The sequence below is a fragment of the Myodes glareolus genome, chromosome 23, assembly GCF_982192425.1.
Source record: "Myodes glareolus chromosome 23, mMyoGla1.1, whole genome shotgun sequence".
Lineage (NCBI taxonomy): Eukaryota > Metazoa > Chordata > Mammalia > Rodentia > Cricetidae > Myodes > Myodes glareolus.
Window position 1 is genome coordinate 39,513,167 of NC_142048.1, and position 18,165 is coordinate 39,531,331.

Here is an 18,165-nt window from a genome sequence, read left to right on the forward strand (position 1 = left end):
TGACACATAGAAACCAGTTTATTGGATTGTCAATGATACTTTGAGACAAATTCAAGTTATTTTATTTACTTCATATAAACAGAGGAAGGGCGGGAAGTTTGAATTTCAAGCTTTGTTCGGCATGTATGCAGTTAGCATCCACAACAGCACCATTGAGTCATGGAGGAGTTAGCACCACAGGATTTTAGGACCTAACTGTGAACATGCATCACTGGGAAACTTGGAACATGAGAACTGAGTCAGTATGTGTTATGGTCCATTATAAACAATACAAGGCAATTTCCGACTTCTTTTCATACAGTACAATACAGTCACAATCGATGAGAACCTTTGAAATACGATACAGGACAAAAACACCTTGTACCCTGTTAACACTAAAGCAGTTACAGATTTTTTTAAAAAAATGTTTCTTATATGAGGCAGCGGATTGAAATGACCCCACCCCCGTCAAAATTTAAATTCATAGTTATATAGTTACATGGTCTCTTTAAGAAAGCATTTTCAAGTCTACCTGTCTTCTCCCTCAAAGCTGGCAAACAGCGATTTGGAAACTGAAAGGCTTAAAGAATTAAAGAAACAACCCCACCCACAGCAAACCCGACTGAGTCAAGAAGTCAGTCCTCCAGTGTGGTGGAGGGCTTTCTGCATAAGGTCAGTTTGAAAATGATGCCAATGGCGTTGAGACCTGTCTTCCCTTCCGTGCAGGAATGCCAAGTACAGAAGCCTTGCACTCATGATGAACTTCGGTTCATTTCTTTCACCGAATGCCTTTATTCTGGAGTGGAACATAAGGGATTTAGTCCTTAGTCCTCAACTGTTTTGTAGTATCCTAGGGCTGTTCCTTATGCTTGGTCTGACAACAGTGAAAAAGGCTGAGATTCTCTCTGGCTTTAGGGTAAGTTGTGAGCTAAAGAAAAAATATTAATTTAAATTTAGCGAGTAAGAAATTATAAAGGGAGTTCCACTATTTTCACAGTATAAACCCACTAGTAATGTCACTGAAAACCTTTCTGGTAGAAAGCATGTAACAAACCCTTCAGTTTTAGCCTAAGCGAATTTTGGCAAATGAAGATACTGTATAAGAAATGCGCAATAAGCATCAATACAGGTATATTCAGACCTCAGTGGACTGATGTCATAGAAAGTACGTTTTTACTTGCCAAGAGAAGAATATACCTGGGAATCTTTATGCAGACACAGGGCTCAATTATATATCTGCCCAACATGTAATCCTGGAATAGTGATAACAGGGTCATTAGGAAAATGTACTCAGTAACGGTATGGCAGCAATGTTCCGTGGTCTATAGTTAACAGTGAAACATGTCTGAAAATAGAATCAATACTGTATGGGAAGTTTACGATTCACCATTTCTATATTTGTAATACATGCGTTTGTTTTCCAGTTCTTAAAAAAATCCCACTAGGACCAACATCTTTCAGAACAACAATCTAACATTAAACAAACTTTCTAAGGAAAATTCTTAGCATCACAGAGTTTGGGAAAACCTGCTACTCAGCATCACAGAATACGCAATAGATCTACATTTAAGATTGTTCATGCCTTGACATTAACACACCTTTGGGTTAATAGATCTTATTTTAAAAAGAAAACAAAGACACAAACCAAACAATTGACACAGAATTTGTTTTTAGTCTCTCCTTGGTAAGGGAAGACCTGTTAAGCTTGACCCTTCTATATCACGAAATGATAACCTTGTCTGGGAAACATTTACATTTATTAAAATACTTAAAACTAGAGAGAGAGAAAAAGGGCTAAGTGTAGAAAGACTTAAAACAGGGTAATATCATGGAAAATGTTTCCTTAAAATGTTTAGGTGCACTGCTTTCAAATGAAATTGGAAAATATTAGCCTATCATTTTTACGTTGGCAGATGTCAGGGGATCAACATGGGGGCTTGATACTTTTGAGAAAAAAAAAACCTGTAAGTTTTTCTGCTGACTAAATTCATTGTATAAATTGACTACTGATTGGCCCAAGAGGAACCATTTATATACCAGCATGTTTACAGGAATGATTAAAATAAGGTAATTATCAAGTCTGGATGACTTGAACAAATAAGAAACAAAATGGATTCTTAATGCTTTACGGTTACATTGAAAAAGCTCAGTAAAAACAAAACAAAGTTATGATAGGCTAGTTTAATAGTTCAGATTGCCCTCTTATTTGGTAATTATTTCAAGATAAGGTAAAAATAATTAAAAAAGAATTAACCAATAAAAACTGTCTAATTTTTTTTTTTTTACTGAAAGTCTTTATATTTTACATGGTAATTTCAAATGACTGTATTTAGGCAGTTTTGCCATTTTCACATATACTTTTTTAAATATTTTCATTTCTGTATCATTCATTGTTTATACTATGTAACAATTTTCTGTTAAATTAAAATAGTTTACTTTATCACTTTATATTCTAAGTGGCTTTAGAAAAATGTATACCTAGGATAAATTTATAAAAGGATAACGACTATTTTAAGGGATTTTTAGACAAGTTCTATATAGATAAATAGTTCCAGATAATAAAGTGCCTTCTTTTTCCAGGTAATTTTTTTCACTAAAATATTTTAAGGCCTTGTAAGAAACCCAGCACTATCAGAAGTCTGATAGCAAATGGGGCTGCATTATTAATTAGCAATCTTTTTGTAGCTCTTATAACATTTAATCTTTCAATATAGATGGCAATTTTAACAATTATAAAAGCTATGAATTTGCATCAATTCTGAATGCATTTTGAAGGGAAGGGGAAATGTATAATTCCTAAGCGCCGTGATTTATTTGTAAGACTCAGAAGTTGTTAGTAGTCATTGAACCTCAAAAAAAAAAAAAATTCAACAGAATTTTCAAACTGTGGCAAATGAGGCCATTTTTTTTAAAAAAATTATTTGTTCACAGATTCTATTTTCCTTTATTTAAAATGACTGTGTAGCCTTAAGTGGGGAAGGCTAGAGAAGATCAATGGTAAATTATTCAGATATAGGCATGATAGATGCCTTCTATTGCAATATGTTTATGCATAATTTATGCTGATGCCAACCCCTAATGTTGCATTTATACCCACTTTGTTTATGACCCATTGGCATATCGCAGCAAAATGCCTGTGACTGAACAGAAGGTTATAGAGATAGGAGCCACAGCCACACAGAAATCCACTTACTATGCCTTATTCCCTTTGGGGGAATAAGGGTGTGCTGTAAGCACAACTATATCCTTGTTTGTGTGGGAAAATTTAGATTTTGGGATAATTTTTACCAAATTATCTTTGTTCAATAAACACTACTTTAAACGTTTGAATATTGTTTTAAAGACGGAGGGGGAGGGAGGAGGGTGAGTGAGGGAGCAGGAGGGGAATGGGAGGAGGGGAGGAAGTGTAAATTTTTGAATGGAAAAAATTAAAAAAAAGAATTTTAACAAGAAAATTGCTCATATTTAAGTCAGCACGAGAGCAAATGCTCACGACACCGAATGGTCATGGTTTTCCTGACCATCACTGGGTTCATTCAAACTGTTCTTTGAAGGTGTTGAGGTCAGGACACATGAAGAGAAAACTCAGTGGGAAAATAGTCTACGTGAGACATTCCACATCACAAACCGAACAGGAACTACCGGTAGGAACAAAGTGCTAGATTTAGTAAGAGTAATTCTAGGGTTAAAAAACTGTCAAAGTGGTATAAACCTTATAATTGCACATTCCTTTTTCAAAGTGCCACAAGTTACCATATATTTTTCTAAGATGCACACAATTCTACTTTTTCAAACTCTAAATACGTACACAGGTTCATCTTTTGCATACTAGTACAGTCTCACAAACGTCACGAATATAACCAGGAAAGGTGAACTATAACTGGAGAAAGCAGCATAGTGCTTTTAAGCGGTAACGGTTAAGAGCCCACATCTTTATGAGGATTCATGTCCAAGTGTAGTGAAAGCATTCCACAGACCCTGACGACCCCCGGAGAGCTTGTTCAGGCAAATGTTAGTAATACTCTGCCATGCGATGCACAGAAGTCTTACACTTTAAAAAACGTACCGGCTTAGCTATGTTTTTTTTGTCTATTTGACTACATATTATATTTACTATCTTCACTCAATGGAGCGACGGTATGAGCTAGTAACCAATTTGGAAAACAGTATTAAATACCGAGGTTTCCCATCTTAACTGTTCATTCCTATGAAGTACAGCAAAAATGTGTGGTATTGATCCTACATGACTCTATCGCTCTTATTTAAATAGAAACACTAAATGGAAGTGTATTTTAGGAGTTATATTTAGAAGTTATCTTTAGAAGAGACAAAATAAGGATAAAAGGACAATAGAGACCAAAGCACCAAAATATAGAACAGACCAAAGAATTGTGTGGAAGATCCCCATATTGCTGAATTTCCATTTCATTAGGTGAGAACTAAAGATGGTTCTTTGCCATGTAATAACTGTATTCATATAAAGTTCAAATGCCTGGCATGTATACAAATTTAAATTTTGAACATTTCTGAGTGTGATGAAATTTAAACTTGAAACCATTTCTCTGAAAACTGGGATAAAAATGCCACCACTCAGGGACAGTGAGACTGTGAACCCAGGGGCCATGAGTGCAGGGTACCTGGGTTCTCTGATGCCAGAGGCTAGCTGGGCAGAATGCTCCATTTCCAGTGAGAAGGTTAGCTAGAACATGGAAGTACTGCTGCAGCAATTAGGACTAGTTTATCATCACAGAACACCAAATGGCTCTCCAGAAGGATCCTTTCCTTTTTCTACAGTTTGCGAACCTCCTTCTACAGCAGTGCTTCTCAACCTTCCTAATGCTGCGCCCCTTTAATACAGTTCCCTATGCTGTGGTGACCCCCGACCATAAAATTATTTCGTTGCTACTTCATAACTGTAATTTTGCTACTGTTGTGAATCATAATGTAAATATCTGATATGCAGGATATTTGATATGTGACCTCTGTGAAAGGGTCACTAGACCCCCAAAGTGGTTGCAACCCACAGGCTGAGAACCACCGTTCCACAGTGTAAAAACGACTTAATAAAGGCGTCTGAAATAAAAACGCCCAGTTATATAAACGCTCCATCTTTTGTGGCTAGAGCATGGGACAGAAACTGATGTGGCAGTCTTCCAAGGAAGCTGACAAGACAGAAAGGAGCATGCATGATAAATCCTTGGTAACACTCTCCCTCCTCCACCAACCCTAGCTCAATACACTGACAAGTTAACCACAGGACAGGTAGATAGCCATCCTCAGAAGCTTCTCACAGCTTTTGAGCATAAAATTAATCTTTTTAATGTTAAGTAATGGATTTAGATAGTTTCAGCATTTAAAATTGGTTAGAGAAAGACTTATAAAACACTGAAATGCATGGAATTCTTAATCAAAATTGCAGACATGGAAACTCTACATTATATACAATATTCCAACTATATCTAGCTGATTAAACACTCCAAATAATTTCACACTGTGCAGATTTTCTTGCTAATAAATGCACTTTTTGACAGTTTAGGAGCTAGACAATTGTGTTTACCTAAAATATAGTTGGTGGTGGCAGTTCTATGCATTGCTAGAGATACTGACCATCTGCAAGAGACCATTCTTACTCCACTATTAAATCTCGTCTGTCTTTTCCTTAGCTGTTGTAGTTAGAGAACTCTCAGTTGTAAAATGCCTCACAACAGTTCTAGTATGCATTGTTCACTGTATCTGGTTGAGGCTGGCGACATTAATCAGTTGTGTGGGCGGTGGTTGAACTGCATAGAACTTGTAAGAGGGGAGCTTCTCTGCTCTGTAGGTAGTGACATGGTATCCATCACTCTATGCCAAGTATATTTTATGATATTTGGGGCTGAAGACTGTAGTAAGTTTTTTCTTTGTGGGACCAGCTCCCTAAATGACAACACAGACATTATTAATTATGAAAGCTTGGCCTTAACTTAGACTTTTCCCCAACTAGCTCTTATGACTTAATTAACCTGCTTTTATTAATCTATGTTTAGCCATATGGCCGGTTACCTCTCCTCTGTACTATATGCCTGACTTGCTCTGTGTCTTGATGGCATCCCTCTGCCTCTCTTCTTCCCAGAGTTCTCTCTCTCTCTAGAAATCCCACCTCTTCTCTCCTGCCTAGCTATTGACCATTCAGCTCTTTAGTAAACCAATCACAGCGACACATCTTTACACAGTGTAAAAGACAGGATCTTGCAGGTCTGCTCTAATAGTTAGACCTAACAGAAGGATTAGCTCATGGAATATACAAAATAAATACCCGCTGATTTAATGCATTTGAAACAGGACTGAGAAAAACGACAAATAACATTTATATGATGCTCTGTCTAGCACTGTCTCTCCATGAAGGGCTGTGCTGGCCTCCATCACAGTATGGTAGGCGGCACTGCCACTGACGAGCAGGGTAGGTCTACTCATTCTTACATCACTGTGACATAGCTCTTTGAAGGGTATTTACCGTACCAGTGACACCAGTAACTACAACCTCCCCTAAAACTTTGAACTACTCATCTTTATCTTTGCCAGGCCCAAAGGGGAGCTGCTGCACATAGCAGTCAATGCTTTCCTGATGCTAATTCTGACACAGAAGTGAATCAAGACAATAAGCCACACAGCTGCAGCCACTAGCATGCATGTGGAGGCTATCAGAAGGAACGGAGAGTCAGTTACATATCCACACGAGTTGGGATTGGAAGACTGTGGTTAAAGTGGGAAAGCCAAGGCCAGGAGAAGATCGTGCTCTCCTTGGACTGAGCAACTTCTGAGATTAGACTAGATGCCAACAGCCTTTCTTAGCTCTGAAGTTCTTTATGGTACTAACTGGTTCTTACACTGACAAAATGGGAATCTGGGTGGCACTCAAAAATGGTTTTTCTTCTCAAGGAACAAAAAAGCAAGTTAAGCCTCAAAAGTTTGATGGTTTGAAAGTTTCACCCAGCTCTGAGAATTAGACAGTTTCTTTCAATAAATCATCACTATACTTTCTTTGGTAGCAATTTTGAAAAAAGTATTTTAAATCCGGAATAATCATATTTAAGTTGCAATAGTATGTGCATACAATAATACTTTGTACTGTCAATAAAATTAGAATTTAGGAAGCTGCCCTCCTCCCACCATTTTCCACAAACTCACTGGCTGAAGACAGGTCATTTTCTGACCTCATTTTCCACTGTAAAGAGAGGAAGGTGAATCACCTCTTGTGAAAAATCAGAGTTGTGGTTTTAAATAAAATTAGTGGAAAGACTGCGGCTTTTGATGTTTAAGTTTGACTTTCTAACTTAAAATTACTCAGATGTACATAAAACCAGCATTTTTTTTTGTGACATCATGTTGACTGAGAAGCAGCAACAACAAAAAGGTAATAAAAACCTTAAAAATGAGAAGTCAATTCTTCTGGGTGAAGAGCATTAAACCTAGAGCCCTGCATGTGCTAAGCCCATGCACAACCACTGAGCCAACACTTGTAGCCCCATAAAAATCCGGTTTTTGCTCTCCAGAACCACAAGTAAAAGGAAGGTATTTACTATAATGCCAACTTCAAGCTATGCTGAGACTTCAAGTCCCTCAAGCAGTGTATATGCACCAAGACATGAAGTTTGTAATTCTCTCACCCATGAGCTCTTTACCTTTCTTCCATTAAGCTGATATCATTTCTCATATTCAAATGGGAATAGGGGTATATTCTCATTCTTTCCATCTGGCGAGAAATATTATTGGCAGCTAGTAAAAATTAATTATGACAACTAAAATGATGATGAACTGGTTAGATATTGCACAAAAGAAGTTAGCAGTCTGTAGAATTGAGGATACATCCTTGAGGCTTATTCTGATGGTTCTGGAAGTTTTCCTTACAGGTTAGAGGACACTAATGAGGCTCTCTTGGTAATTCAAATCTAACCAGCCTTTTAAAAATAAGAAATACAACGTAGGCCAAATTCTACACTAAAGTAGGTCACATTAAAGAGAAGCTTTATTTCAGTATTTTTGACATTATCAGACTTAAATATGGAGAGTGAAACCAGGAGAAGAATAAGTATGAGTGGGTAAGGAAGACAGCCAAGATGGCTCAGAAGGTAAAGGCACTTGTTGTACAAGCCTGGTGACCTGAGTTTGACCCCCCAGAGCAGAGGGGACTCTCTGCAGCTGTCCTCTGATCTGCACATGCGCACCCTGGCATGTGTGCCCACCTCCAGACATCATACACACATACACATGCATTTACAAAAGACCAAAGAGGGACTGTAGGGGTACTGAGTGCTAGGTAGGAATGTAAAAGGAATAAGAACACAAGTGGATATGAGATTTGGATAACTAAAATAACATTAAGTTTTATTAATATCCTCTTACCACTCTGGCTACTTTTTATCTCATTTGGGTACCTTTTCCCATGAACTGATATAAGCATTATGTTGCTATAAGACTCTTTTCTATTGCCAAATAATTATTTAAACATTGAAAATGATGTGTTATCCTTCTTGAATGGCTAGAGAGTACTGTTGTGTGTATGTGGTTGGTACATGACAACATGCTGGAATCCCGCTGTGCTCCTAGTGTTGAAGATGGAGGTAGTTAAGGATGCAGGGTGATATCAAATTCAGTTATTCACAGGACACAGATAAAACTCTCTTGCAAAAGACAACAGCGAGGAAAACTTTCACCCTTAGGTATACTGGAATATAGCATAGCATGCAGCATTTGCTCAAACTTACTGGCTGGCAAAACTCAGAATATCATTTGGATGTTTAGAAAAACCCAGGTGCAATCTTGATGCCCATCTTAATGTACCTACTCACCTCGGATTTATGTACCCTTTTCTTGGAATTACAGATCAAGCTGGATTTTTAACTATAAAGCCGAGCTTTCTGGTCCATGTTACATCATCTACAGTGTATAACAGCTACCTAGGCATCCCCACATCGATAAACAATGGAAGCATTCTGTCTATCAATTTTCTTCATAAGACAAAGTTAGGCCTAGGCTAGTATTGAACTTGCAATTCTCCTGCCTCAGCCTCCCAGGCACTAGGATTGCGGGTTTGCAGCACCAGGCCCAGCTCTAGTCCAGGGTGTGTTGATAAACTAGACGCTACAGTAAGAATCTCCTCCCTTGGGATTATCGCTAACATTTACTTTGTGAAACCACAGCACAGCTTTCAGTGAAGGAAACAGTTTGGTGGCCACTGTCATCGCTGATGGGTTCTCACCCACTTTCTCATTTTTAGTAGAATAACTCAAGCGTCCCAAAGAGTATTTCTTGATCCATACAGACCCAGTTAAAGTGGCAGAGGTGCCTGGAAGTTACAGGGACTGTCACTTACTATTGGACAGTATTTTCTCACCTTGTATTCTTATTAAATGTTTACTGTCAAGACATTAATAAATTAGATGCATAGCTCAGATTTGTTTTAAGAAGGTATCAGCAATACAAAGAAACTACTGTCAAACTCAACAACATGGATGGTCTCAAAGGCAAACGAAAGAAACCAAAATGAAAAAATATAAGCTAAGTTAAATAAAATTCTAGAATAAACAAATAATATGTGTCAAGTTAGATCAATGGATGCTTGTAGAAATTAGGAAGGGAAGTGGGCTGTGGGGATGGTGATTGGGAGTGAGAATACAGGAACGTCCTGGGTAATGGTAATCTCCATGTCCCCAGAGTCATGGAGTACTGACGGAAGGGTACAGCATTTGGCACCATGTCAATGCGCACACACACACACACACACACACACACACACACACACACACACACTCTATTCCATGTTAAAAAACCTTGGGATGCCAGTGGCTGGGTCCTAATTTATGACTACCTCACTATTATGATTTGCCCTGTGTTCATCAGTTTTAAAGAGGTTACTTTCTGAGTCAAATATCCAATGGATGATTAGTTTCCTAGAGAAATAACCTTATTACACTTTATGATTATTCTAAAAATAAAATAAAATTATATTAGTTCTGAGAAGAAAATGCTAATACACTGCGCAGAATTTTCTCAAAGTGACACCACATATTCATCTGTAAAGTAAAAACTGTAATCAAAAGCCAATCATTTCTCCAATTCATTCCTTTTGATAATTTCGACTACAACCTACCAAAGACTTAATGCTGCCCCACATCCACATGCCATACAAAGACATCTAACATAAAATCTTACCATTCATAATCACTCCACCCGAGAGTAGAGGGACAAAATGAAAAAGTTCAATGTCCCTGCATAATGAGGGCTATGGTAAGGGTGTGTTGGAAAAGTAAACGAATAACCCAATTTCCCTTAAACTGCCATTCCTACCTTGAAAAGTGGCTTCTTACTCCACATCACAAATTCTAATTGATTAACAGTGAAACTGCAAACATTAATTCATTTAAAACAAAAACAAACGAAGGCTGACTTTTCTAATCCACACTTATGATCATAGCCGTTAACAGAAGACTGTGTAAATACTAAGCTGATATAATAAACAATAAATTAGTAAGAAGATAATGCAGGTTCTTAGCTACAAAGTTTTCCTCCGACAGTTCAATGACACTAACAGCCCATGCACCTCTCAGAGGAAACACTCGACACTTGTGCAACCAACACAATGGACAGTCAGAGAAGATGGTTCCAGCAAACATTCCCGCTAGTTTTACAAATCTCTAAGTATCAAAAGAAAACAGGGCTCCTGCACAAGATAAAAGAAAAAAAAATACAGATCATATATCCAAGGGGAAGGGCAAGCCCGTGATCTGCACAGCGTCCTATGACAACCCCTGGGGCCACACTGTCGCTATTCCCTGTATCCCAAGACCCAGGAGTTTACACGTGGAAAGCGTCTCCCTTTCAAGGACTTAAAATGAGCCCACATATGCTCTTATCACTTTCTATTTTTTGGTTTGAGGTAGGGTCTTAACTTAGTAGCCAAGGCTGGCCTTGAACTAACTCACTCTGTGGCCTTAGCTGGACTAGCGGTCCTCCCTCTGTCTCCGGAGTGACTGAAGTCACAGGTAAAGATGAACACTGGCTAGTAGAGAAAACACTTTACAAGATCTAGGGCAAGTTTTGAAGTGAGTAGTTAAGTGGTTTTGAAGAAACCACGTAACATCTTTGAAATTTCTCCCTATCTTTTATGAGGGTAAAGGGCATTCCTTCAGAATGAATTCAAGAGGATGGCATATGCAGACATGGATGTCCAGTCACTATGGCTACCCATGCCAGGGTGAGGAAACATGCAAAGTAATTCTTTTAGTGCAGAGGCACCTCGTCTTCATGTGAACTACCCAGTGCTTGCCTTTTTATTAATGGAAACATTTTTTTTAAAATTTCTTAAAGAAATCTTATTCATTTTCTTAATGATGTTTTTGGATGAACAGGAAATTCTAATGGAGTCTTACGTATATATATTTTTTTCTTGTACAGTTAGCGCCTTTGGTTTTCTGCCAAGCAATTTTCACTTAAGTATCCATGCCCTTTTTACAAATAACTAAAACACTTCTAATATTAGAAGAAGCTCAGTTTTCCTTGCCACTGCTCCTGGGAGTTTTTGTGGTAACTGAGTGAGGCTGCCTCCCAATTCTGCATCATTTTGCTATACTTCCTGTGGAACCATGCACTTTTATGGGTTGGAAGAATTAATAATGTTGCTAACGTTTCTTAAGTGTCAACATGTGACAGAAATTTTGCTATGGTTCCATGTATCTTAGAATGTTTAGTTTTCTTAAGGAGGGTGTGGCTCACCAGCAGTTCTTGCCTTGGAACTGATACACGGCCACGGAGACAGAAGACAGTTCAAGACATCGTGGATAATCATCAAGTACAAACTGAATGCTGAATGAATATATTTTCAGAACACTAGTTTAGTAAAAATGTCCCAAATTATACATCTGATAGAATTCAGACTTCAAGCCAGGACTGGCTGCCACCAATGTCTGTACTATTTACTACGCTATACTAGTGCTTGAGGATTTAGGGAGACTTGGGACCTAGAAATATTAAAATCATTGCTATTGCATAAGAGCGGAGAAAGTAGATTATAATGATTTTTGTCTTATTCTTTTCATAGTAAAATGCAATTGTTGAATTTCTATTAAATTTCTTGATAATTCTAGTCATATACAGCATTTCAAAGTGCAATTTACATATATCATATTTAAATATATGATAATTTATAAATATATGATAATTTTTGTAGATTAGGCCAACCTGCACAGGGCCATAAATATAAGGTCAAAATAATCCAATTTGCATACAAAACATAGAAATTAAGATGGCTAATTCCTCAGTAATGCTACCCCTCTGGTAAACTGGGAATACCAAGGATGGGGTCATTGATTTTGTGGAACTTCCTATTCAAAGCTTTGATCACACTGTTATTATCCCTACTGAAATGGAGGTATTGCTATTGTGTTTCTTCCTTGTTCTGATGGAGACGGCACAAGGAACATGACTGACATCGTGCGTATGACTGAGGAAGTTGCAGTGTGCTGGACTCTTCACTGTGGACACTGGTGCAGGGGACAGAGAGGGGACAGATCTCAAGCTAGTCTGATCAAAATCTGACACATTACCTCCAAATAGATCTTTGAAAAAGCCTGCCTTTAACTTACAATATAGTCCCTTGTAAATCTCCTGTTCATAAGGGCACAGGGCCACAGCATGCATGAAGTCCTCAAAAATATATTAAAAAGCCAATAAATTAGACATGAAAAGTGAACATAGGGAAAAGATTCATTAGCTGATTTATGAGGCCTATGTGCAAAGGAGGAGGCTAAATCACAATGCAGTGCAAAGACAGTGAGTGATGAGGACAAGGAGGGATTAGGTGGCTCAGGCAGGGAGAGTAATGCTAACTTGAAGCTGGAAAGCCTGGCTACGGTGTTGAGAGGCCAGAATCCAGTTAAGTACTCTAGGTACTGACACAATCACCACAGCACCGAGTTGCTGTGTCTTCTACCAGGGCTCAAACCCCCCAAAGCTAGTGCAGACTTGAGCCTAAAGACCACGTGAAAGCAAGAAAAGCATCAACAAAGTTAACTTATTTCTAGCTTCTTTCCTTTTTTTTTTTTTTTTTTTTTTTTTTTGGTGATAGACTTTCATGTAGACTAGGCTGGCCATGAGCTTGTGTTCTCCCACCTCCACCTTTCTCTCAGGTGCTAGGATTATGGGCATGCACTAACACATCTGCTTAGAATGCAGTTTTAGCAACCCTTTAAATTAACTACAAAAACTGACCAATTTCTGTTTTCAAGTTTGCCATCTCAAATGTGGCTGTTAGTATGAAGGCTTTAATTCAGTGGACCCATTAACACCTTGTTACTTTAATATCAGGCAGGCTGGTGATTACTGCATGTCACGTCACCCGCCAGGACCTCAGCTTTGTGTGTCTAAGTAAGATTAGCAATATTCACCTAATTAAAATCAGTATAAAAGGAGGGCGAGTACGGGAACAAACTTTGAAAATGATTCCAAGTCATATATAAATGATAATTTAAAGTTCTGTATTCATTTAGCCTTAAACTTAATTAGAAAATATTTAATAGTTAATGAAGAGGCACAGGAAAATGTTCAGGATATATTAGTTTCTTATGCCACAAATAACTGAATATCTGAGTGGTTTGCACAGCAATGCTTCCATGTGAGAATTAGTGTATCTGCTGACAAATCAGGCTTGTTCCTGTTGGCTCATCAGTGACACAGCATAGTAAAGAATATTGGTGGATGTTTATAAATTCTATTACATGAACAGGAATCTGTGACTACCCAGTCAATGAACTAAAAACTAAAGTTAGGCAGAACACAAAAGCCCAAGGCAGGGAGAGTAACTATGGAATACATGTAACCACTTCTTGCCTTCCAACTACAGAAATCATGGCAGCATTGTATGATGAGACTTCATGGGGCTGCATGATCACCCCTCATGCTTGTGGTTCGGGAAGTCATTACCACTTGAACATAGTAGGCATGAGAGGGAACAGATTGTTATTTTCATCTTAGGGCAGCAAGAGAGACTTGGAATAGAATTACTGTTTAAAATAGTACTGTTGTATTTATTTGTTTGCATGAGTGGAATATATTTAGAGCACTGACAGAATGTAAACAATCGCATTTAAAGGATCAATTACTAAAAGTAAAATACAGCAAATTATGACTTCAAATACTCTTCTCATATGTATGGACACACTGCCTGGAACATGGCAGATAGAAGAAATATGTGTTGAAAGAAAATACAAAGTTGATTAGGCTCCAAAAGGTGTTTAGAATCAAGTAACATTGGACACGGCCCAAAAGTGTCTTAAGTTGAATTTAGAATGTGTAGGATACAGAAGACCCTCTATCAAATTGCACCTTAATTTGTGAGGCAACTCTGAAACAAGAATGACATAGTATTCCCTAGCAGGTTTTAAATGATCACTTTCATTACTGCTTGCCACCATTTAGAATTCTGTTAAGTACTGTGATTCCAAAGGCAGAAAAGGAACAGGAAGAAGAACAGTGGTGATTAAATGAAGAGAGATGATTTATGCAATCAGCACGGGGCAAGGTGTGGAGGGGAATGCAAAGGAGGAAGAAAGAGGCTCTTTGCATTTATATTCAAGTCAAGGAAATAAGAGTTTTCATATGGGAAACTAAGCTTAAAGTTTATTTAATCAAGATTTAGGTTACATGTCTAAAAATCTCATCAAACTATAAGAACTGCCTACTTAAAGCTTTTGTGTCTAGTTAAAATTTATATATGACCATCAACTAATTTCTGTGTTAGCTTCAACACACACACACACACACACACACACACACACACACACACACACACACAGAGCTAATCATGGGGACTAGGCAAATTAGAAGTGAAACTGTAAAACAGACTAACGAAATAAGAAGAAAGCTAATGATAGAAAGGCCAATAAATGTCAGATACAACAAAGAGTGGCCGGAGAAGATGGGGGCCAGAGAAGGAAGCTGAAGAGAGCGAAGAAGGTGATTGGCTCAAGGAATAGAGACATTAGAAGGGACTAGAGTCCTCTCAAGTGATGAGTGAGCAGACTGATGTTCCAGAGTTAGATGACTTGTCCTAAGCCCAGGCCCAGCTAGAAAGTCCAGATATAGCTCCAGGACATCGGGCTATCACTTCTATACAGCACTGTTGTACATCATGAATTCAAAGGCAAGATGAGGATTCTTTTAAATTCCACAAAGACTTAAAATAACAGTGGAAGTAATTAACACCTAAAATTCTTTGGCTTTCTTAAGTATAATATAAATACAGCATTTAGCATTTGTATGCACTTTAGTTTAAAGCTATGCTGTGTAACAAATTCACTAATAAAAAAATTCACTAATAGTAACTTATCATTGAGAATTAATTATTAAAAGTCTAGAGAATCAAGTTCTGTGTTTACCCAAGATTATTCTTTCCTATATAAAATGTAAGTTTCTACAAATAATATGTAGATTCTATAAGCCTAACATCAGATGCAAATATCTTAATGGAAGAACTGCTTGAACTGCACTGTGCTGTATCTTCAAATATAAGTTAGAGCCTTTAAAAAACATTGACTAATAAATGGTGACTAACAAATGGAATGACACATACTGACCTAATTGCTCATAAACTCCCTTGAATTACAAATATGGTTTATAATGCTTATAGAACAAGAATTCAAACTAACATTGTTCCCATAAGTGCCATGGGCATTCTATATCCTAAATAAATTTAGTATTATAATAAGGTAGGTAAATGATTTTAAAATGAAAGCGCAGAACTTGGGGACTTTCCAGGCTGGAATTCAATGTCGCCTACAAGTTCTTATTTGTAAAATATTAGCGATAATCCTTCATCAGAGACTACGAAGGGAGGGACGGCTAGATTGTGGGGCTGCTAGCTTGAACTCTGGAGGGTGTAGAGCACGAAAATGGAGCTCTGGGATTAGGTCTGCTAATAATATACAACACAGGAAGGCTGAAATAATGGGGGGAGCTCTGAAAAGGAAAGTAATTGCTTGCTTTGCTATAGAACCAGCCAGTTATAACACACCTCCCTAGTTAAATCCTTTTAAATTAATGAAAAAAAAATTCCTTAATGGGAAGAGAAAAGAGAAATACTTTGCTGAGTATTCTTATGGCCAGGGTCTCTGAGAATAATATTTGAGACCTTACTGTCAAAAAGTTCATTTTTATTTTATGCTGTTATTTTATACCCAAATATATTATTCCCATAATAGTTGTTTTATGCTAAACAGTTTCACCCTGTATTAAGCACAGATTTTCGAAATTATCTAATGAGTGTTAGTACTGTCAAGCTCTAGGAAAACCTCCAATCTGATACATGCATTGCTGGAAGAACATAAACCTCTGCTGCCCACTGGACAGAGCCACACAAAGTCTAGTATTTAAGCCTGGTGACTGCAGTTTCAATCTCGAACAAATAAATAAGCACAAAATGGCCACAAGTCCCCCAGTTCTCAGAATCAAAGCTTCCTCTCATTGGGAGAACTCCCAGGACAAAATACCCTCCACTCAGTGGCAAGTGTTATGTGGGCAATCTTCAGACGTGCACAATGGCTTTGCGCTTCCAATTCTTTTTGCGTGTTAGAACTGTAAGTATATAAGGTTCTTATTTGGTGCAAAATGACAATAACTATAAAACCATTATTGAGAGAAGAGGGGTTAAGAAGCTGTTTGCACATTTTTTAAAAAGCCTGTGAGGAAAACATGATAGGGCTGGACTAGGGAGAAGTGGGGGAGATTAACGGTACCGTTCAGTTTTTCCAGACAGAAATGTAGTTCAGATTGGCTCTGTACAAATAACACAATTGAACAGTTGAAAAATATTAAATGTCTAATTTTAAGATACGCATTTTTGAACACAGAAAAAAGCTACTACTGGAAATGAGGCATTCAAAAATATCCCCCAATTAAGGATTTTTTTTTTATTCCTAATATTTTAAGAGAAAACGCTGAAAAATTGTGTGAGACTTGGAGGGTCAAATTGTGAGAACCTGGAGAGACTTAATTCAGGCTGCTGAGAATTTCCGAAACGTTTGGGCTGTGAAACCTAGCGAGGATGCAACCAGTGGGAAGAAGGGAAGGGCTGCTGGAACTTGAGTTACAGGTGGGGAGGGGAAAGGAGGCTGACACTGGGGTCCTCAGGATTTACTGGCTATAACAAAAAGCTCGCTAATGTGACACCACAAACTTGGACACCAGGATTTACACCTTAGGTCTCATGTGTTTAAAGCAAGCAACAAATATTGCTTGTTAACACCGGTAAAAAAGATCACCATCTACAATGTCATGCTACAGTATTTGAATGTAAGCCATTTCAGCAAGAAAAATGAAATGAAAGTTTACAGTCTAAATTGATGGTAATAAACAGCTCTCAACTGGAGGTGGTGGCTGACACCTATATTTCTAGCATTCTGGAGGCAGAGACAGTGGGAGCAGGAGTTTAAGGCCAGCTAAAATTACCTAGATACTCATGGACAATATGAGACCTTGTCACAACAATCGCCACCCCTACCATTACCAAAAACACCACCACCCACACTAAGCTTCCAGATAACAAGATATGAACAAGACAATTAAAATGCCAATTTCAGAACTGCTCTACAACTAAATTATAATCCCTCGAGATGAGAAAGCAAATTGACCTTGTTAATAAACCATGTCACTAATGTCTGAGTATCACTGGACTAAAATCCTCCACTTTAGGGATTTTGAAATTTACTTGTGCATGTGTGCATGCATTATGTTATTGGATGACACCTTGCTGGGGTTGGATCTTTCCTTTTACCAGGTGGGTTCAGGCTTGGCACCAAGCACCCTTCCCTGCCGAGAAAATATATGCTGTTATTTTCATGGTGCTTAGGACTCTCCAGAAGCAAATACAAACGTAGCATTTAAGGGTATACTCTCTGACCTCATTATGGTACTGGCTTTTCTAGTTCCTTAGAGCACATGGATTCTGTGCTGCTTTGACGTTGGGATGAATGGCATATATTTGGCATGAATGTTCCCCCCCCCCCCCGCCTAGATACAGATTTCCAGGCTCAATACAACATTTTATGGCAGGTGATCAAATAAAACCACAAACAAGAAGAACCCTGTTTCTACTACTTCATCAAGAGCAAGGCACAGGGGCACAGGCTTGAAATGTATATGAATGCCAAAGCTATT

The 18,165-nt window shown here is 38.0% G+C and overlaps 1 protein-coding gene across 3 annotated transcripts in view; it reads right to left on the bottom strand.

Annotated features, from left to right (window-relative positions):
• The window catches only part of Purg (purine rich element binding protein G), a 31,098-nt gene continuing 12,933 nt past the window's right edge, over positions 1 to 18,165 (bottom strand). The window contains exon 3 of one of the 3 annotated variants that reach the window (XM_085680794.2): positions 1 to 775. In XM_085680794.2, the coding sequence (XP_085536920.1) occupies positions 758 to 775 (18 nt within the window). In that variant the 3' untranslated portion in view covers positions 1 to 757. The other 2 variants (XM_085680793.2, XM_085680791.2) reach the window with 2 other exon arrangements.